The following is a 20,967-nucleotide window of genomic DNA, read 5'->3' on the forward strand; positions in this document are numbered from 1 at the left end:
AAGCCTTTCATTCAGGATTTAGATTTTATTGGTCAGTAGTCAACCAAGAATGCACCTATATCTCACAAGCCACAACAAGAGTAGTCTTAAAATAAATGCTGCTTGCCAAAAAGTGACCATAATGGAGTGTGCCCACATCTGAAAAGAAGAAAATTCTCATAGGTCTACCAGTCCATAGAGCAGAACTAGGCCATGATTAAAAATTACTACATGCTAAAATAAAATTTCTATGTATTTTCTCACTTCTTAACTGCTGGACACCTGGAAAGTTTCTGTTCTGATTTAGGTACTTTTGTGGATGTAAGTTCCTTCATTTTGAAGTAAAATTGACATTTCATGTAGCAAAAAATTAGTTTGGGTATAGTCTCCATGGCATATTCTGCACTACTACGTAAGCCTGAAGTCTTCTTTTTATTTTTCAGTTCTGTCAAACAGTCATAGAACAAGTCACCACAGAAAGCAGGTGGAGAAGAAAGATTAGTAGTTAAGGTTTCTTCCACCTGTAGCAAGCCATTTAACAATGCTTCTGAAGGGTAACATAAGTAACCTTCTCCTTAATAAGAACCGTAGTACTTCAAGTTAATGAAAAGTGATGAAAAAGGATGATTTTCTACTGATGAATTCTTTAATGAATCTAAGCAGTAACAACATTTAGTGATTAATGTACAATATAACTTACTATGTTGTGTACCTTTTTTTGCATTATCACACTGTTTTATTTTATTTTTTCTTATTTTATTTACTTATTGTGTTTTACATGCCTAGTTCCAAAGGACCAAATTGAGGAGCAAACCTCTAAGGTTATGGAATGTATCAGTACATGACATTACAACATAAAAGTAATAACAGATGAAATATTTTATGCACCTGGAAAGGGCAAGCCATGTTGTAGGGCTCATTGGCTTTCCACTCAGTATGTTTTTCACAAATATTTGGAGAAGGTATTAAAATCCATGGAGAAGACGGACTTGGAAGAGCAGTTGAACAGAATGGACAGTGTCTTGAAAGGAGGATATAAGATGAACTTCAACAAAAGCAAAATGAGGATAATGGAATGTAGTCGAATTAAGTCGGGTGATGCTGAGGGAATTAAATTAGAAAATGAGACACTTAAAGTAGTGAAGGAGTTCTGCTATTTGGGGAGCAAAATAACTGATGATGGTCGAAGTAGAGAGGATATAAAATGTAGACTGGCAATGGCAAGGAAAGCGTTTCTGAAGAAGACAAATTTGTTAACATCAAGTATAGGTTTAAAGTGTCAGGAAGCCGTTTCTGAAAGTATTTGTATGGAGTGTAGCCATGTATGGAAGTGAAACATGGACGATAAGTAGTTTGGACAAGAAGAGAATAGAAGCTTTCGAAATGTGGTGCTACAGAAGAATGCTGAAGATTAGATGGGTAGATCACATAACTAATGAGGAGGTATTGAATAGAATTGGGGAGAAGAGGAGTTTGTGGCACAAATTGACTAGGAGACGGGATCGGTTGGTAGGACATATTCTGAGGCATCAAGGGATCACCAATTTAGTATTGGAGGGCAGCTTGGAGGGTAAAAATCGTAGAGGGAGACCAAGAGATGACTACACTAAACAGACTCAGAAGGATGTAGGTTGCAGTAGGTACTGGGAGTTGAAGGAGCTTGCACAGGATAGAGTAGCATGGAGAGCTGCATCAAACCAGTCTCAGGACTGAAGACCACAACAACAACAACAACAACAACAACAACATGGTTTTCACTGTCATTTATGGCAATTAGTTTTTCTTCTATACTGCCTTTGTATAGATCTTTTGATGTCAGTGTATTCCTTCATAGTCTTCTTTGCCAATATTCTTATCTGATTAACACAGTTCCCTCTCTTTGGTAAAACATTCTTGACAGGCACATATATTGACTGGAGCATATGTAAATGTAGAACGTCTACTGATAAAGTATGGCCATCGCAGGTCAATGGTCTAATAACACCAAAATATCATTCTAGTGAATCCTGATTGAACTTGGTAGTCAGTACATATTTGAACCCTTTATTCCACAAGTTTTCAGCTATTTCTGACATGCTCTGTACTGTTACTGAGAGAGATTCCATTGTTCTGTTTGAAGCAAAACTTACTGTATGAAGTGGTCAGAAAATGCGAAATATGCTGCAGAATTTTGTGGTGGTCTGACTTTTTTCCCATACCACATGGTGTTTTTGCGTTCAGAATGCCGCAAACATTGTTTATATACTGAGTAAATGTTTCAGTTGGCTCACTGGAAAGGAAGGCAAGGATGCATTTACTGAAAGGTCAGGTGTATGTTTGCATAGGTCAATTTACTACATGCCTTTACAGCAGCAAATTTTAGTGAACTCTCCAACTTCATAAAATCCTCACCTCATTATGTCAGTGCCAAACAATGCAGAACATTCATTATGAATGTGGTTACATATGCATTTCAAAATATGTTCTGCATCTGAAAAAGCCCAAACTTTTAAGTTCTCATTAGCAGGATTTTGTAAATAGCATTTAGTATTCCCAATCTTTCCTAATATTTGCAAATGTTTCCAGACTTGTTTGTTAGATTGGCTGCTACCACAATTAAACCCTGTAATTTTACAATCTGCCTGCTGCAGTTGTATTATAACCTGAATTAAGACTTTTGCTAACATTTCTCCAGGAATTGCATTTTTACTGACATAGACTGCAACTGGTTGTACTGAACTGTGTAGCAGAGGTACAAACATGAAAACAAGGGAATGAACAGCTAAGACTTTATTTTGGTCTGCAGGAGTCATACTGCCAGAGTCTGAAAACCCATTGAACTGACTACCCTCTCTCAGTTTAACCTCATCAAACATAATTACCTCTGTCTTTCTGTTTTCACCAGTCTCTTCTCTAAAATTCTCTTTAATAGCATTTAAATCTGCCTTGTTTATACCATATGTGCAGTTCAAACCCTTTCATTGTGTCCTCAAATGCACATCTGAAGGAAGAGGTAACAGATCCTGTTTCAAGCAATGCCTATAACCCCGTCCGCAGCTCGTGGTCTAGTGGCTAGCATTGCTGCCTCTGGATCCACGGGGTCCCAGGTTTGATTCCTCGCCAGGTTGGGGATTTTCTCTCCTCAGTGACGGGGTGTTTGTGTTGCCCTATTTATTTCATCATCATCATCATCATCATCATCATGATTCGTGGCAGTGGCTAAATTGGACTGTAAAAAAAAAAGATTGGACTCTGTAAAAATTGGGACTTTGTACGGGTGCTGATGACCACACAGCTGAGCACCCCATAAACCAAACATCATCATCACCACCTATAACTCCTAGGAGATTAAATATGTAATAAAAAAACTATCTAGAAGTAGTTCACCATTGTATCTCATGCTTTTTGGATCCTTTTTCTGGCTGTTCTGTAACATAGCATCAGCAATTATATTTTGCTTACTAGATAAGCTTTTGTTACAAGTGTGTTTCTTTACTCTACTTAATTCTACCTGTAGCAAAATCACTGTAGCCTTCTCTGACTTGAGCTTATTGTTCACCCTAGCCAAGCTACTTCTTAATTTTTTTTAAATTTGTAATTTCAGTACAGTTACTTCATCAAGTGACTAACTAATGTAGTTCTATCAAGCAACTGGGTTCTAAATCAGAATTCTTAAGCATTTGAGGGTATTTATTCACAATTTTGCAAGCAGTTTTCCTTTTTGTGAGAGATTTTCTTTGCTTTAATGGGGTTGGCAAATACGTTGGCAAATGTGGAAAAATGTGAGGAACTGAATGTGAGCTCAAGTGCCAATTAAATCTACTTCCTTTCCACCAATAATGAATTCATCTGTTTTTAATATTAAATTTTCACCAAAGTGAGCATCACAAATGTAGGAGTTTCTTGCTAGCTCCTTGCCTTCTCTTGCGATAACTCTTTTTTCTATTTGTTAAAATTTTCTACATACTTTAGTAGCTTGAAAATGTGTCTTTCCTCAACAGTGCAGCATCATCACTTCAGTTTAGGAGACTGCAGACCCAAATATTAATTTCAAATGAAATACTCACTTGGCAACCATGTATTTCAGTTCAATTTATAATCAAGTGCCACTAATAATCTGTACTGCTCCAGAATTGCACACATATAACTCAAAATATCCGCAAATCAGCAATGAAGCACTTGATATAATGTTTATAGACAACACTGAGCACAGTCCGCAAAATAATTGCAGTGCTGCACAGTGGGAGATTACCGCACTAATCCTATTCAGCCCACATTATTGGAGAGAAGATATCACACTTTCTACTGCTATACACTATCGTTTACATGTTAAAAGTTCGAAGCTGTTTACTAGCCCAGTTAAATATGATGCCTGGAAAACAGCTGTTCCAGTTTATGATTTAGTCAATGCAATCGCTATTTCTCTTCAACTAGATGAGGCTTAAACAGCTTCTGATATTTCTACTTATCCCTCACTGTGAAAAAAATCCACTCCGTCCATGTTAGTGAAACATTTTTATAAACAAGACGAAATCTGATAGCTTAAGCATGTTTAAAAACCCGTTTCTTTTACATGGGAGCTAAAATCTATTGCATAATTGAAAAACCAGCAACCAGAAGTGGATTTCCACAATCGATTTTGAAGTGTTTATGTGCCTATCCATAATCGGTATTGGTTCTGGAGTTGTTAAAGCACAGCACTATGGAATGAATGGATGTGGAGCAGTGATACCAGCTTGTCAGAGAACTAGATGGCTGTGGGGAGGGGATTAGTGAGCGGGCAACATATTACGTTGTGTGACCAACCATGGTAATGTATACTGTGTATTTTGGCTCTTTAGCAACATGTACCATGTTTAAACAGAAGTTTATTTGAATACATTTGTAATCAGAATTGAAATTACTTTAAAATTAGTCAAATATTCAACTATAGTATTCATTTCTGCAAGGAGATGGTAAAATTCTATATAGAGGCCAGTTGGTATTTACTTGTTTTGAGCTACAGAGTTGTCGGCGCTCACCGGGACATGACAGGAATGAAAGGGGGTGTCTCAACTGCTGGTTCATCCAGTCTGTATGATACTTTGTTCTTGTATATACTCTGTAGTACAAGGATTGTACAAAAAATATCACATACCTTTAAGCACTATCAAGACAGAGATAAAATAATGCTTTCACGTTTGTATTTTGAAATTTAATGGCATATTAAAACTGTGTGTCAGACTGGGATTTGAACCGGGAACCTTTGCATTTCACAGACATGTGTCCCACCAACCAGAGTATGACTCTCCACCCATCCTAACAGCCTTACAACCGCATGCCAGTACCTCATATCTCATGTTTTTATTTTATTTCACAGGAAACATAGTTTACCATTACATCTGTATCACATGAAGGAGAAGGGATGCTCCATAATTTATTTTGCTAAATGATCCTCAAAGCATGAGCTGTAACTAGGGGTAATAAAATTAATAGTCACAAAGTTCTTTTGTTATTTTGGTTTGTGGGGAGCCTAAAATAAAACATGGAAATTTCAATCATCCTGAATAATCTACTTTTCTCCTAACTAAAAGTTTAACTGATTAAACTTACAAAAGAAATAGCCTTAACTAACAGTTATTTTTTTAGTAGAAAAAAAGTGCTGAAATTAATTCACTTTTTAAAACAGTTCTATGTGCAGTCGAAAATTTATAATAGTAACATCCCTTGAATAGAGCAGATACATTCCTCTTAAAATAGTTCAGTTCTTCTCCTTAATGTTTCAAGCAACAGCAAGAATATGAAGAATGCACAAATATCCCTTCATTTGAGCCTATGAAACGATGGCAAAGGTCCTAAAACATGCATACATTGTACAGTATCATCATGTACTGTGGTATTTAGTTCAGTGATTATCCTGGAGTACCACAGATTAGAATATTTACAAGCTACCTATTTTGATGGGATCAAATTCTTTTCAGTCACAGAGGCTGCCAATTTAGTCTTTAAATTACATGTCAAGGCGGGTTCCACATCACTAATGACCCTCCTTGCTTTCAGGTTCCCTAAACAATCTAACCACTAAAGGTTATGGACACTTCTGATTCCAGAAAGTGTTTGAAGTTCAGCAATATCAGAGTCTGATTTAAAACAGATTCTTCAGAAATAAATTTATACTTTGATAATGTTAACATTATAAAATGGAACCAAATCTGATGCAGATAGTATTTGATTTCCTGGGAGTCTTTGCAAAATTTCCTTTTATACTGTTATTCTAACTGTCCCTCTTAGTTTGTTTGTGGCTAGTTGCAAAGAATAACCACTCAGAACTGATGCTAAAATAGTGTGTGTGTGTGTGTGTGTGTGTGTGTGTGTGTGTGTGTGTGTGTGTGTGTAAGTTCTTGATTTTATTTTTTTACAATGTTTCCCTATTATCAAATTTGTAAACATTATATATTACATGTATTTAAAAATTAGGTATATAAAAACGCATATATTCAATTGGGATGTTGTATCAGAATTTCAAAGCATTCAGCCCAAAACCTTTAGAGATTTAAATTTAGGAACATTTACAGCTTCTTCTTAAGTTCGAATGTAGATGTTCGTTTCTTCAAGATCTCAAATCTTCAAACGTTCTTCACAGATGGGTATAAGTAATAAAACTGGAAACATTATAAAAATTTAAACACACACACACCAGGGAAAACGTTGTTACCAAAGATCTAAAAATAAACGTTTCCAATTTATTTCTAATTTTTACAGGTTACTGTGATAAACATTTAGACACAAAGAGACTATATACTTTTTAATATATAAATAAATATAAAATATACAGTAGTGAAATGTTGTTAACAAACATCAAAGTTGTATTTATGGGTTATTGGTTTATGATTACAATACTACAGAACATAAATTTACAATAACAATAAACAGGGCTCAACGTCAGAAGTGGGGGGGGGGGGGGGGGGGATGGACATAGTGGTGGGAGGGAGTGGACATAAAAAAGGGGAAAGAGGAACTGGACAGAGTTAGGGGCAAGAGGAGATGGGGGAGAGGGAGGGAAAGGGGGGAGGAAGAGATGGACAGAGAAAGAGGGAGAGGGAAATGAGCAGAGACGGAAGGGGGGGCTAAGAGATTAGGACGTATATCCAATTGTTGTTGGAGATATGTGCTTTTTGTTTTCTTTCTTTTACACTTAAGCAGACTTGAGACACAGTAAAGAATGGCTGGCTACAGCTAATAGATTTATAAAAGTAGTCGTTTTTATTGACTTGCATGAAAATCAGTAAAATAATGCATTTATTATAATATCTGAATATGTTTCTTTGGTGAATTCTGAAACTATAACATACACATCATGTTTCATGGCAGCAGATATAACACACAGAATTTTAACCTGGTTTTGTGAGCACTAAGATGAGTTGTTGCATCTCCTCTTGCCACCACAATCACAATATCTCAACATTATTGAGTCCTTGTGGCCAGCTTTGAAGAGAGTAGCGTGTGATCACTATCCAGCTTCATCATCATTACCTGCACTTGCCACTATTTTGCTGGAAGAATGGTATAAAATATATTTATCCTTTCAAAAATGACTGGAAGCTGTTTTGAATGCCAGCAGTTTACCTACACAGTTTTAAGCATGGTAATGTGTTGTTTTTGGTGTTTCCATAGTGTTGTCCACCTCCTGTATATGCAGAGGTTGGGTTTTTACATACTATTATTTTTGTGAGATCTATATACCCTTCTACGTATTCTACCGCATTCATTAGTAAAATTATGTTCTTACAAGTGGTTTGGATGCACAGTAAGAGGGGATACCATTAGCGCCTGCTGGAACACCCAGTATGTGATGAAGTGAACCTAGTGGAGAAAGACGTGCTTCTAAACTGTGAATAAATTTCATGTAAAATGCATAAAATCAACTGTTTTCTTTCACACTGCTTTTACCCTGTGCTTTCAACATCTCTTATATCTGAGAAAACACTAGGCGTATCGTAAATTGGTAAAAATTTGTTACTAAATCAGTTACTTCAGGTTTCAATTTCTGTCCTCTCTTCAACAGTTGTTTCTGCTGAGAAACTCTTCTCTCTAAAACAATTGTGTGATTGGCAAAATAGGCATTCAAAAACTTGAAAGTATTTCTAACGTTTTGCTGAGATTAACACAGCAATGCAGGGGAAGCAAGCAACTGAATTTAATTTTACTTTGTACATTGGTGTAAATTGTTCATGTTATTAACCAACAGGTCCATAGTCTATCAAGATATGGAGCTTGTAAATATTCCATTCTGTGATAGTGTGGAATAATCTTTGAACTAAATACAACAGAACATGATGTTATCGTACAAATTCTGCATCTTGTAGGAACTTTGCTGTCATTCCATTGGCCCAAATGTGTGGGTACTTGTCTAGTCATAAATTACGTACTGTTACTGAATGTCCTAAAGCATTCAATTTTCAGAGAAGTGTAGACACTCTACTCAGAAAAATTTAACTGTTATAAATTACATCTACTGTGAGTACACTTATTTAAAGAAATGAATTAGCTTAAACTTTTAAAAAATATTATTAATAATGTCTGTTTCTTTTATAAGTTTAATCAAAAATTTCAGCTAGGATAAAAGTATGTTTTTACAGGGTCCTAGAAATTTCCATAGTTTATTTTAGGCTCTCAAGGAAAAAATAAAAACTGTTATTACAAAAAGAATAATGAAAGAACAAAACACCATTAATTTTTATTTTCCCAAGAAAGAGCCCATACTTTGAGAGAATTATTTAAAAAAAATTGTTTACTGATTATCCCTTTTTCTTTATATGATATTTGAGTAATGGTAAAACAAATTGCTTCCAAAATAAAATACTAACATATATGTATACATTTTTTTCCTATCTTGATGGTTTTAGTTTGAGATATGAAATATTTTTTGTACAATCTGCATACTGCTCAGTATCATAATTATAATTATTATTATTATTTCCCACCTCCTGTTTTCTTGGTGTTGTGTACAAGTGCTCACCATCTACTCTTGTTTCCATAGATCTTCTTTTTCTAGACATCTTGCCATTGGAATCCTCTCTCCACCACATCTGATTTCACTGTATCTCTCCAGCATTTTGATGGCTTTCTACATTTTTCTTTTGCCTTGGACGTTTATTTTGAAATAATTATTTTACATTCTAGTAATGTGCCCATACTGCTGCACTCTGTTTTTATTATACTAGTTATAGTGATTTCAGTATTGGCTAATTTCTCATTCACCACCTTCTTTATCTGTTCTTTCCAGTACTTTGGTTTATAATTCTTATGAATCATATTTTTGCCACTTGAATGCTGCTGTAGTCTTTTTTCTTTTAGGGCTTATATCCATAAACCGTAAGCGAGAATTGGCTCAAAGTATGTGTAGTATGGGTTATTTTTGCCTTTTGTGGTCCCATAGACGGTTTTTGACTTGACTGTAAAAGCTGGTTGCCTTCTGTGCCCTTCTAAGTATTTCCTGCTTCATAGTATTGAATGGAATATTCTCTTTGAAATTCTTAAGGCAGCAGCGGTAAAATACAGGGAGCGAAAGTCTATTAAAAATCTTGTGCAGAAACCAGATAACAGTAATTATAGTCGAGGGGCTTAAAGGGAAGCAGTGGGTGGTTGAGAAGGGAGTGAAACAGAGTTGTAGCCTATCCCCAATGTTATTCAGTCTGTACATAGAAGAAGCAGTGAAGGAAACTAAAAGAAAATTTGGAATGGGAATTAAAGCTCGGGGAAAAGAAGAAAAACCTTTGAAGTTTGGTGATGACATTGTAATTCTGTCAGAGACAGCAAAGGACTTGGAAGAACAGTTGAATGGAATGGACAGTGTCTTGAAAGGAGGATATAAGATGAACATCGGCAAAAGAAGGCAAGGATAATTGAACGTAGTTGAATTAAATAAGACGATGCTAAGGAAATTAGATTAGGAAATAAGACACTTAAAGTAGTAGATGAGTTCTGCTTTTTGGGCAGCAAAATAACTGATGATGGCCAAAGTAGAGAGGATACAAAATGTAGGCTGGCAATGGAAAGAAAAGCAGTTCTGAAGAAGAGAAATTTGTTAACATTGAGTGCCAATTTAAGTGTTAGGAATTCTTCTCCAAAAGTATTTACAGGGTGACAATTATTGAAGTATATGGAAAAGAACATAAATTAGTTAAATATTACAGTGTTCACACACTGCATTCCACATATAAACATCACTACAGATATTCAGATTTAGGTTATGACGTGTTCAATATGGCTGCCATCACTGGCAATGATGTGGCGCAGACAAATAGCAAAATTCTTTGTGACCCACTGAAGTGTCAGAACGTCAATGCTGCTGATTACATCTTCAGCTCAGCAATGGTTTTGGGGGTTGTTGCTGTACACCTTGTCTTTAATATAGCCCCACAAAAAGAAGTCACATGTGTTCAGATCTAGAGACTATGGCAGCCAATCAAGGCCGATGCCAATGGTCTCTGGGTACCCCAGAGCCAGAATGTGGTCCCCAAAGTGCTCCTCCTGGACATCAAATGCTCTCCTGCTGCGATGGGGTTGAGCCCCGTCTTGCATGAACCACATCTTGCCAAAATCAGGAAATTGGAAATTTGTGGTAAGGTCTTATGGGACCAACTGCTAAGGTCATCAGTCCCTAAGCTTACACACTATTTAATATAACTTAAACTAACTTACACTAAGGATGACACACACACACACACACACACACACACACACACACACACACACACACACACACACACACGCCAGGACTGGAACCTCTGACAGGGGAAGCCGTGCAGACTGTGACAAGATGCCTCAGACCGTGTGGCCAAAATCAGGATCACTTTGGATAATAGGGAAGAAATTATCTTCCAAAACCTTCACATACCATCCTGTAGTCACTGTGCCATCAAAGAATGTTGTACTGATTATGCCGTGACTGGACATAGCACACTAGACAGTTATCCATTGAGGTTGAAGAGACTTCTTGATCGTGAAATGTGGATTCTCAGTCTCCCAAATGCACCACTTTGCTTATTGACAAACCCATCCAAATGAAAGTTGGCTTAGTCACGAAACCAAATCATATTCACATACTAATTCCCATCATGCCTCAGACCCAACTGTACAGTTTGAATGTCCTAAAGCAAAACTGGTCAGGAGTTATGATGATTTTATTTCATATAGTTCAATAATTGTCGCACTGTATCAGAAGAATAGCTATGTATGGAAGTGAAACATGGATGATAAACAGTTTAAGCAAAATAGAAAATGGAAGCTTCTGAAATGTGATGCTACAGAAGAATGTTGAAGATTAGATGGTTAGATCATGTAAGTAATGAGGATATACTGAATAGAATTGGGGAGACAAGAAGTTCATGGCATAACTTGGCCAAAAGAAGGAATTGGTTGATAGAACAAGTTCTGAGACATCAAGTGATTAGAGGGATGTGTGGGGGAAAAATCCTATAGAGGGACCAAGAGATGAATACAGTTAGCAGATTCAGGAGGCTGTAGGTTTGCAATAGTTAATCAAGGATGAAGAGGCTCTAACAGGATGAAATGCATGGAGACTTAAGACCACAACAGTACAATATTGTCTTTGGCAGTTGTGCTTGTTAGGTATTTGAAATGGCAAACTGGTTCTGATTTCATCCATTCCAAATGAAAGTTCAGTATTGTTCCTTTCCTAGTGATGGTAATTTCTATGGTCTTGGTTCTTATCTTCAGTCCAAAATTGTTGACCGTACTGTTCCATTCTGTCAGCTCAGTTTCTGTTTCTTCCTGTAGCAGAACATTGTCAGTGAATGTTTGGGCTGGATTCATTGACCATTTCCTAGATAGATTTTGTAACCTTGTCTATGATTATTTCACATAGACTGGGTGGTAAATACAAAATTGGCCATTTATTTTCAAAGTGTTTTGTGCCATTACAATGATACAAATGACAAAACTTCTAAACTTTGAAGTCCTATAAAATAGAAACTGAGAGAGATAAAGTGCTAAAATTTGATGTGCTTACTTACATTTATAGGTAGAACAAATAAGCTAAATTTTATCCAAATCTTAGGTGATGGATGACATGGCAAGAGTGAATTAGTGTGGAATGACCCTAAACTAGAGTATCAGTAATACATCTGCCTTATTTGCAACTGGAATTATTACATTCTTCTTGGGGTATGAGGGTATTTCTCCTGCCCCATATATTAGATATACCAAGAGGAATAATTTTGTCATGGCTTGCTCCCCCAAGGATCTCAATAATTCTGAGGGACTGCCATCTACTCTTACATCTTGTTTCACCTTTGGTCCTTTGTATGGTATTAAGTGCTTTTCACAGTGTCACAACTTCTGTCTCGTCTTAATCTACTTCCTCTTCCCTTTCCATTACATTGTCTCAAGGTTCATTTCCCCCCTATAGCCCTTCTACCTATTCTTTGCACTTTCCACCTTTTCCTTCTTTGCTCAGATCTGGCTTGCTTTGTAAGAGGTTGAGGAAGTTGAAACATCAATTTGTCACTAGTATAAGGACTATACTTGCATCAGGAAATATGTTAACTTGAATCATCTTGGACTTTTCAAGAGATTGTAACCAGGTCAGAAAATAGTCTATTTCCATGGAGAGTTTCTGGACCATCCCATGGTCTGTCTGTCAGGCAGTAGTGGCATATCAATTTACTTTTAAATTATTTGTGTTATGAGAGCTAGTGTGAAATTAGACTTTTAGGGAGGGACTTCACTTATGCTCTTCTTTATTTATCCTCCACTTCACCTACTCTTCTTCCACAATAACGAAGAAGAACTGTGTTTGTTGACAGTTACCGTGATGTGTTGTTCTATATGTCTGTGAAAAAACATTTAACAACTTGTGTCCCATATGAGGTAAACTTCCGGCTGCATATTTTGTAAATCAAACAGGGATTAAAAAATTAAACTAATAATCACCTCAATTCTTTCCTGGTTTTGAAAGCTGCAACATTTTATTGCAAAAACTAAACAGTTTTTGCCATTCCTTTATGTTTCATTTTTAAAGGCTGTTTTAGGGCAGCTGCGTAAATTTATTTTCGGATTGCAAATGTTTACAGGAACTCATGTGATGGAAGGCAGTGGTAGGATGTTGGTAACTGCTGTTGGAGTGAATTCTCAGGCTGGAATAATTGTCAAATTACTGGGAGCTGCTGCAGATGAAGAAGTTGTGCAGGGAAAGAACAAGAAGAAGAAGAAGGAGGAGGAAGAAGTGGAGGGGGAGGAAAGTAAAAAATCAGAAGGTGACTTTGTTCATTTTCCTCCTGGTTATATTTTTTACTGTTGCCCTTGCTCATTCTGAATTACAGTTTCCAGGAACATATTTTGAAGATTCTACAACCTTATGACTTAGGCTGTAATCCTCAAGGTGTACCCACTCAATTCTGTGACTTCTAATGATGTTACGATGTTTGCAAGTACATACTGTTTGACCCTTCACTATTTTGCCTTGACAATGAAGCCTCTTTCATTCATTTCACTTCTTCTGTTGATTACTGTCAGCAATGTTGAATGAGTCAAAGTGTGCATTAACAGAGGAGGCAGCTGCCAGAAACTAATTTTGTAAACAGTACTACCAGTAAACTATCAATATGCAGCTGTAAGCTGTCTTTAACATAATAAAGTTAGTAGGAAACATGTTACTATTAAACATGCTGCTACTTCCTAATCTGTGATGAATGATTGATTGTTTTATTGGCCTGTTTCATCATTTTTATATGTATATACAAATCGATTGAGTAAGTCAGTCATTATGAGATGAGACAACATGAATTGATGTGCTGATTGTAAAGTCTATATGTACTAAAATGTACATAAGTTTACATACATAACAACATTGTAAGAAAATGTATACATATTGGTAACTATATTTTTGCTCCTCTTAAGAACTTAAAATAGTTATTCTAGTTAAAAGAATAAAGAAAAGAAAAAACATTTTTACAGTTCTTACAGCATTGTGTTGATCATAGTTTACATCATTATCTTTCCTTTGTACAAAAGAAACAAATTATACTAAGTCATAATACTCTTCTTATGAATTAACAACAATTTATCTTATTATATTAATTGAACAAGAAAAATGAGGTTTATAGTTTATGCAGCATCTTCATGACCATAGTTTGCAACTTCTTTGTATAAAACCTCAAGTTTATAAATTAGAAGATATTTATAAATCTGTATGACATACACTAATACTGATTACATTACTGACCGAAGTATTCAGGAGGAACTCTTGCAGATTATAACTTCTATATAGTTTGGGATTGTATACATTTATCACCACGCGAGTTTAAAATTCCTTAAATCTTTTTGTTTCTTAATGTGTTGTGGTAACTTCTTGTAAAGTTATTTTTTTTTTTTTTTTTTTTTTTTTTTTTTTTTTTTTTTTTTTTTCTCTCCTAGTAGAGTCCCATCTTGCCTAACTTTTGTTTTTGCATATTCACTATGCAGCTTCATTTTCTGTTGTGTATTCTACACTGAAGTGCCAAAGAAACTGGTATAGGCAAGCATTTTAAAATGCAGATATATGTAAACAGGCAGTCGGCAACACCTATGAAAGACACCAATTGTCTGGCACAGTTGTTAGATTGGTTACTGCTGCTTCAGTGGCAGGTTACCAAGATGTGAGCGCGTTTGAACGTGGTGTTGTAGTTGGCACAGCATCTCCAAGGTAGCAATGAAGTGGGGATTTTCCTGTATGATCATTTCATGAGTGTACTGTGAATATCAGAAATCTGGTAAAACATCAGATCTCTGACATTGCTGCGGCTGGAAAAAGATCCTGCAAGAATGGGACCAATGATGACTGAAGAGAATCATTCAGTGTGACAGAAGTGCAACTCTTTTGCAAACTGCTACAGATTTCAATCCCTGCAGGATTCATGGTGTCAGTTTCCTCCAGCTGGGCCATCAACAACTTTCAACGTGTGAACCGTTCAACGAAACATCATCAGTATGGGATGTGTACCCTTGATGACTGCACAACACAAAGCACTACGCCTAACTGAGTTGCTTCAGTACTGACATTGGACTGTTGATGTCTGGTAACATGTTGCCTGGTCGGACGAGTCTAGTTTCAAATAGTATCGAGCAGATGGATGTCATATGGGTATGGAGACAACCTCATGAACCCATGGACCCTGTGTGTTAGCAGGGAACTGTTCAAGCTGGTGCAGGCTCTGTAGTGGTGTGGGGCATGTGCAGTTGGAGTGATATGGGACCCGTGATGCATCTAGATTTGACTGTGACAGGTGACACATACCTAAGCATCCTGTCTGATCATCTGCATCCATTCATGTCCAATGTGCAGTTTGACAGACTTTGGCAATTCCAGCAGGACAATGTGACACCTCACATCTCCAGAATTGCTACAGAGTGGCTCCAGGAACAATCTTCTGCATTTAAACACTTCTGCTGGCCACCAAACTCTCCAGACACGAACATTATTGAGCATATCTGGGATGCCTTGCAACATGCTGTTCAGAAGAGATCTCCACCTCCTTGATTTATGTACAGCCCTGCATGATTCATGGTTTCAGTTCCCTCCAGCATTACTTCAAACACCGTTCCAGTCCATGCTATCTCATGCTGTGGCACTTTTGCTTTATTGTGGGGTCCCTACACAGTATTAGGCAGATGTAGCAGTTTCTTTGGATCTTCTGTGTGCTTATGAACTGTTTCATTGTTATACACTAATTTTCCTTGAGTGTTAATTATTGTAATGAAACATGTAATTTCCCACATGCGTAAAAGGTAGTCTAGCATTTCCAAGTTCTTAAATAGTCACTTGCAGGAGCTTCTAGTAGTTACCTACCTTGAAATTACTTTTTGGACAATAAAGAACCTTATTGTGGCGGGTGAGCTGCTCCAAAAAATTATGCCATGCCTCAAGAGTGATCCCACATGTGTGTAATGTATATATTTTTTGTTATTATTTATTGTGTTGTGCAGCCAGTAAGAATTTCCATGCAATAGCCTGCTTTTTATCAGATTGTTGCGGGCAGTTACAGGCTGTAAGAATAGAGGCCTGTTTGCAATGAACAATGCAATGTGTCATTTCAGCAAATGGAAATATTCCATCTTTGAATCTGTATACTTAGAAACTTTGTAGCTGTTGCTAATGAGTTTTGTTATTACATTTCTTTTGGATCTTGAGAAATTAACATCTTCCTTTGGTAGCGCCTTGTTGGAGACGTCTGCACTCTAGAGGGGAACTCCAGAGAGGAGGACAGGTCTGCATGAAAATTATCTGTGGGTATTGTGTTGTTACACTTAGGAAAATCTTGATTTTCAATTGCTGCTCAGGTTGTCTAAATTAATAGCTTGGACACTGTTGGTAGCAATTTCATAGTTGCAGAACAACGATATTAACATTAAGTAGTAGAGCCTACATGAGAAAAGAAGGTGGTTACTTCTCTGCATTACTGGAACCATCTATAAAGAAAGTTGATTGCATTGTCCACAGGTAGTTAACAGAAGTTTTATTTAAGTGCATTTAGAGTTATATCAATATTCACATATCTTTACATAGGAGATAATGTATTATAGTGAGAAAATATGTTGCAACAACTTGGTTTTATTTTGTTTTTTACAAAAATATCAGTATATTTGTGTAAGTTATAGTTTTGTGGAACTTTAATGTTAACTATCAGTTAAATATATTTTAACTGACAAGTGAAGATTTATTTTTATCATGTAGTGGCTGTGAAGTAATATCACTTACTTTTCAAGGACATTTAATGTCACAATTCAATAGCGTGAGGTACACTGTCCACTCACATTAATGTGCCCACTTAACAAATGCCTGAATAACCACCTTTTGCAATGCAGATCACTGTGAGACGTCCAGGAACAGTGTCGGCAAGGATCTGGAACGTACCAGTAGGAACTGGAGCCGTGCTGCACTCGGTTTCTCAGTTGAGGATCTGTGGTGCGAACAGCCCGATTGAGGTGGTCACACACATTTTTGACTGGGTTCAAATCTGGGTATCTTGGTGACCAGGGGAGTACAGTAAACTTATCCAGGTGCTCTTTGAACCAAACATGTACATAATGAGCTGTGTGACCCATTGCATTGTCCTACTGGTAGATGCCATTGTGGCAAGATGAAGCAAACTGGAGGGGTGGAGATAACCCCAAGGATAGAGGCATGCTTCTATAGATCCATTGTGCCTCCCAGAATGGTGAAATGGCCCAGGGAATGTCACTAAAACATTCTGTATACCATAACACTCCCTCTTCTGTGCTGGACCCTTCAGATGAACCAACAGCCATCTGTCCATGAGGAATCAAATGTGATCCACCTGAAAAGGCCACCTGTCGTCCAGTTGTGGTAATGGCATGCAAATTATAGCCTTCATCAGTGATGCACAGCAGTCTGCACGGGTGCATGAACCAGGTGCCTGCTGTGGAGGCCCATACGCAGCAGCATTCACCAAATGTTTGTTGAGGAGAAAGTGTCAATAGTCCCTTGGTTCATCTGAGCAGCCAGTTAATTAACACCTGTATGTCCATTTGCCCATGTGTCTCCACAGCCATTGCCCACCTGTGTTCTATATGGCCTGTAGTGCACCACAGTTGCCTCAGTCCCAGTTTTCGATAGTGCCATTTTGTCAAGCACAGTATACTTTACATACAAAGGCATATGAACAGATTTTTATTTTACTTTTTATTTTTTTAGCCATTTCAGAAATGCTTCCTCTCTTGACTGAAAGCCAATGCTCTGATGACTGCATTATAATGTTATCTGTGAGTGATTGTTGTACGTTGACTTTGAGCATAGGCAGTGCTCCGATTAATGTGACTGGACCATGTATATTAATCAGTAAACTCCAAAGTCCTTTAAAGGATCAAATCCCATGTATAAAACAGCTTCAGACATCTGAATACCTTATAAATGTGTTAATCTGTTAAGTATTTGGCACTATGCATCTAAACAAGAAAAATTTTAGGAAAGAGCTGAAATTATGTTTAAAATTTTGTTGTAAGATGCTAATTGCTTTCAGTATGAAACAGTGGATGAATAATGCCTACATAATTTGTGCTTCATTTGAAGAAAAAGATATTTTTTCACCAATGTCAATGTTTGATGTCGTATCTCATGTACTATAGGTTGTACAGAGAGATAATTTTCCAGGTACATTCAGTAGTATGTGTGTATATTGTCTGCAAAACCTGTTGTAAGTAGAGTTAATGGTAAAGAATCACTCAATTAAAACAACATGCCTGATGGTGAATTTTAAGTGCATGAACATTTTCAGTTGGAAAAAATTTGATAAAGGTTTGAAATTATGTGTAAAGTTTGTTGGAAGTTGCTGAAAGCTCTCTTTCTTAAATTCTGTATGTATAATAGGTAATTTTTGCATCACATTTTGTGCTACCTTGGGACATGTACACAGTTTTTAACTGTAATCCTTGATTGTATCAAACCTTTTAAATAAGATTATATTTCTTAATAAGGTAATTGTGACACCATTTTAGATTTTTAAATTCAGCCACTAAGTACATGAAGCATAATTAATAATGTAAACAATTAATTAATGATTAATAGTAATTTTTAATTAGTTAATAACATAATCAGATTTTTGTTGCCCTTGGAAGCCATTAGATTGGCCTCCTGCAACAGAACAATAAACCATCAACCGGATTATCCATTTGGTAATATAGACAGGCACTTAAAATCAATTAAACTGCAAATACAAATCATGTAAATTTAATCTCTTGTGAATAATTTTAATTTTTTCTCATAACCAAATTTCATTATGAGTAGTATTTAAGCTTAAAAGCTGGAATGTTAGTACTGTTTCAATGTAGGATATTGTAATACAACATATGTGACAAAAGAAGGTGCCTATTTCTCTGCTTTGTTTGGACCATCTATAAATGAATGTGATTGCACTGTCCATAGATAATTACTGTTAGGTTGTGTTTCATGGCTCAGTTCCAAGACTTCTCTCAATATTATTTCTTCCTCATTAGAAGCTACATCAAAAATCTACATTCTCAATCAATTCTGGTTGAGTAGAGATACTTTCTATTGTTCAGGCATAAGTATGCAAAAAAAAAAAATATGAAGATGTTCATTGTCATTCTTATTTAAAATTTTTCTTTTCTTTTTCTTTGGTAATCTGTCTTTTGTAATCCAATTTTTCCCTCTTCTATTCCATTGTCTCATTTGACACTGTTGCTTAAATAAATTTCCTCTCCCTTGTGTTCTAATGTGAGACTGTTTTTAATTTTTAGCTCCTCCTTTACAGGTTCACAGAAGGTAGAACTGCACTTTCAGATGCATTGTGTCCACCTGCATTAACAGTCATGTGTGTTTCTCTTTGTTGGATCAGGTTGGCCTGTTTGTCATAAACTCAGTTAAAAACTGCACCTGTTTCTTCGTATCTCTCCTTAAGGTCATCTCTTGCTATAATTACACAGTTTCATCCACATGGCTTTGACTGATGAACCTGTAACAGCTTATTTCTTTTCCACTTGCTGGGCATCAGATGATTCCTATGCAAGTATTGCCTATAACTTCATAATGAATGACAGAATTGCTGCCAACTTCAAAACTTTTTATTTATTTATTTCGAGTTCTGTAGATCCTGATGAGAATATATCTCTGGATATAGAACGGGTCAAATTTTTACAAATTATTGTTTAGTGCACAGGTACATTATTCTTATTATACAAATGACAGGAACAGATTAGCTAACACACAGCTTTATGTATGAGTTATCATACTTGACTTCTGAATGAATATACAGTTATACATATGAGGGGCGTTTGAAAAGTCAGTGCAAAGTCCGAGAGATGGCACCACCAGTGTGTATCAAGGTCATGTGTAGTTAGTAGCACCTTTGGAAATAACGCACACCAAGTTTCAGCCATATTGGTCTATTTCTTTGTGTTTGGCATTCGTGTGAATCAAGGAAGTCGATTGATTGTCAAAAATTGGTGAAAAACAATTTTGTGTGGTGAGTAAACATTACTCCATGAAAGGCAAAATGCCTCAGGAGACTAAAGAGAAGCTTGATAAACATTACAGCGACTCTGTACCTTCGATTAGAACAGTTTATAAGTGGTTTCAAAATTTTTGGTGTGGTCATATGGGCACAAGTGATGCTGAACGTTCTGGACGCCCTGTGGAGGTTACAACTCCAGAAATCATTGATAAAATCCCTGATGGTGATGGGTGACAGAAGAGTTAAGGTGTATGAGACTGCTAGTGCTGTGAGCATCTCAAATGAATGGGTACATAATATTTTGCATTTGGACATGAGAAAGCTATCCGCAAGATGGGTTCCGCGATTGCTCACGCTTGACCAAAAACAGAATCATGTGAAGTATTGCAAGGATGGTTTGCAGCTGTTCAGGAAGAATCTGCACAGCTTTAAGTGTTGTTTCATCACTGTGGATGAATCATGGATACATTGCTATACTCCCGAGGCGAAACAACAATCTAAACAAGGAAGAATCTGCATTAAAAAAGGCGAAGACCATTCCTTCGGCTGGAACGGTCTTTTGGGATTCGCAAGGGATAATTGTCATCAACTATCTGGAAAAGGGTAAAACTATTACAGGTGCATATTATTCATCATTATTGGACTGTTCTAAAACCGAGCTGCAAGAAAAACGCTGGCTATTGGACCACAAAAAAGTCCTTTTCCATCACGACAATGCACCAGCACACACCTCAGCAGTTCTGGTCACAAAATTATTGGAAATAGGATTCCAACTCGTTTCATATCCCCCCTATTCTCCAGACTTTGCTCCCTCAGATTACTGTGTGTGGTGAGCCTGATACAGACACACGCTGTTTTATATTAAAAGATAGGCTTACCTATAGGAGACAATCTGATTAGACCAAACTGAAACTGAAATCATTGGGCAAATATGAATGATCAAAATCAATGAACTTTGGTTCCACATCGTCCATACAATTGCTGTCTTGTACTAGTTTTAGTAAATATATGGCAACTTTTATATTCCATTTTGCTCTAT

The 20,967-nt window shown here is 36.6% G+C and overlaps 1 protein-coding gene across 1 annotated transcript in view; it reads left to right on the forward strand.

Annotated features, from left to right (window-relative positions):
- LOC124553251 (plasma membrane calcium-transporting ATPase 2-like) overlaps positions 1 to 20,967 on the forward strand; it is a 631,526-nt gene that overhangs the window by 149,220 nt on the left and 461,339 nt on the right. The window contains exon 6 of the mRNA XM_047127138.1: positions 13,035 to 13,256. Coding sequence (XP_046983094.1) covers positions 13,035 to 13,256 — 222 coding nt within the window. The remainder of the gene's footprint in view (positions 1 to 13,034; positions 13,257 to 20,967) is intronic.

Source organism: Schistocerca americana, chromosome 11 (assembly GCF_021461395.2).
Source record: "Schistocerca americana isolate TAMUIC-IGC-003095 chromosome 11, iqSchAmer2.1, whole genome shotgun sequence".
Taxonomy (NCBI): domain Eukaryota; kingdom Metazoa; phylum Arthropoda; class Insecta; order Orthoptera; family Acrididae; genus Schistocerca; species Schistocerca americana.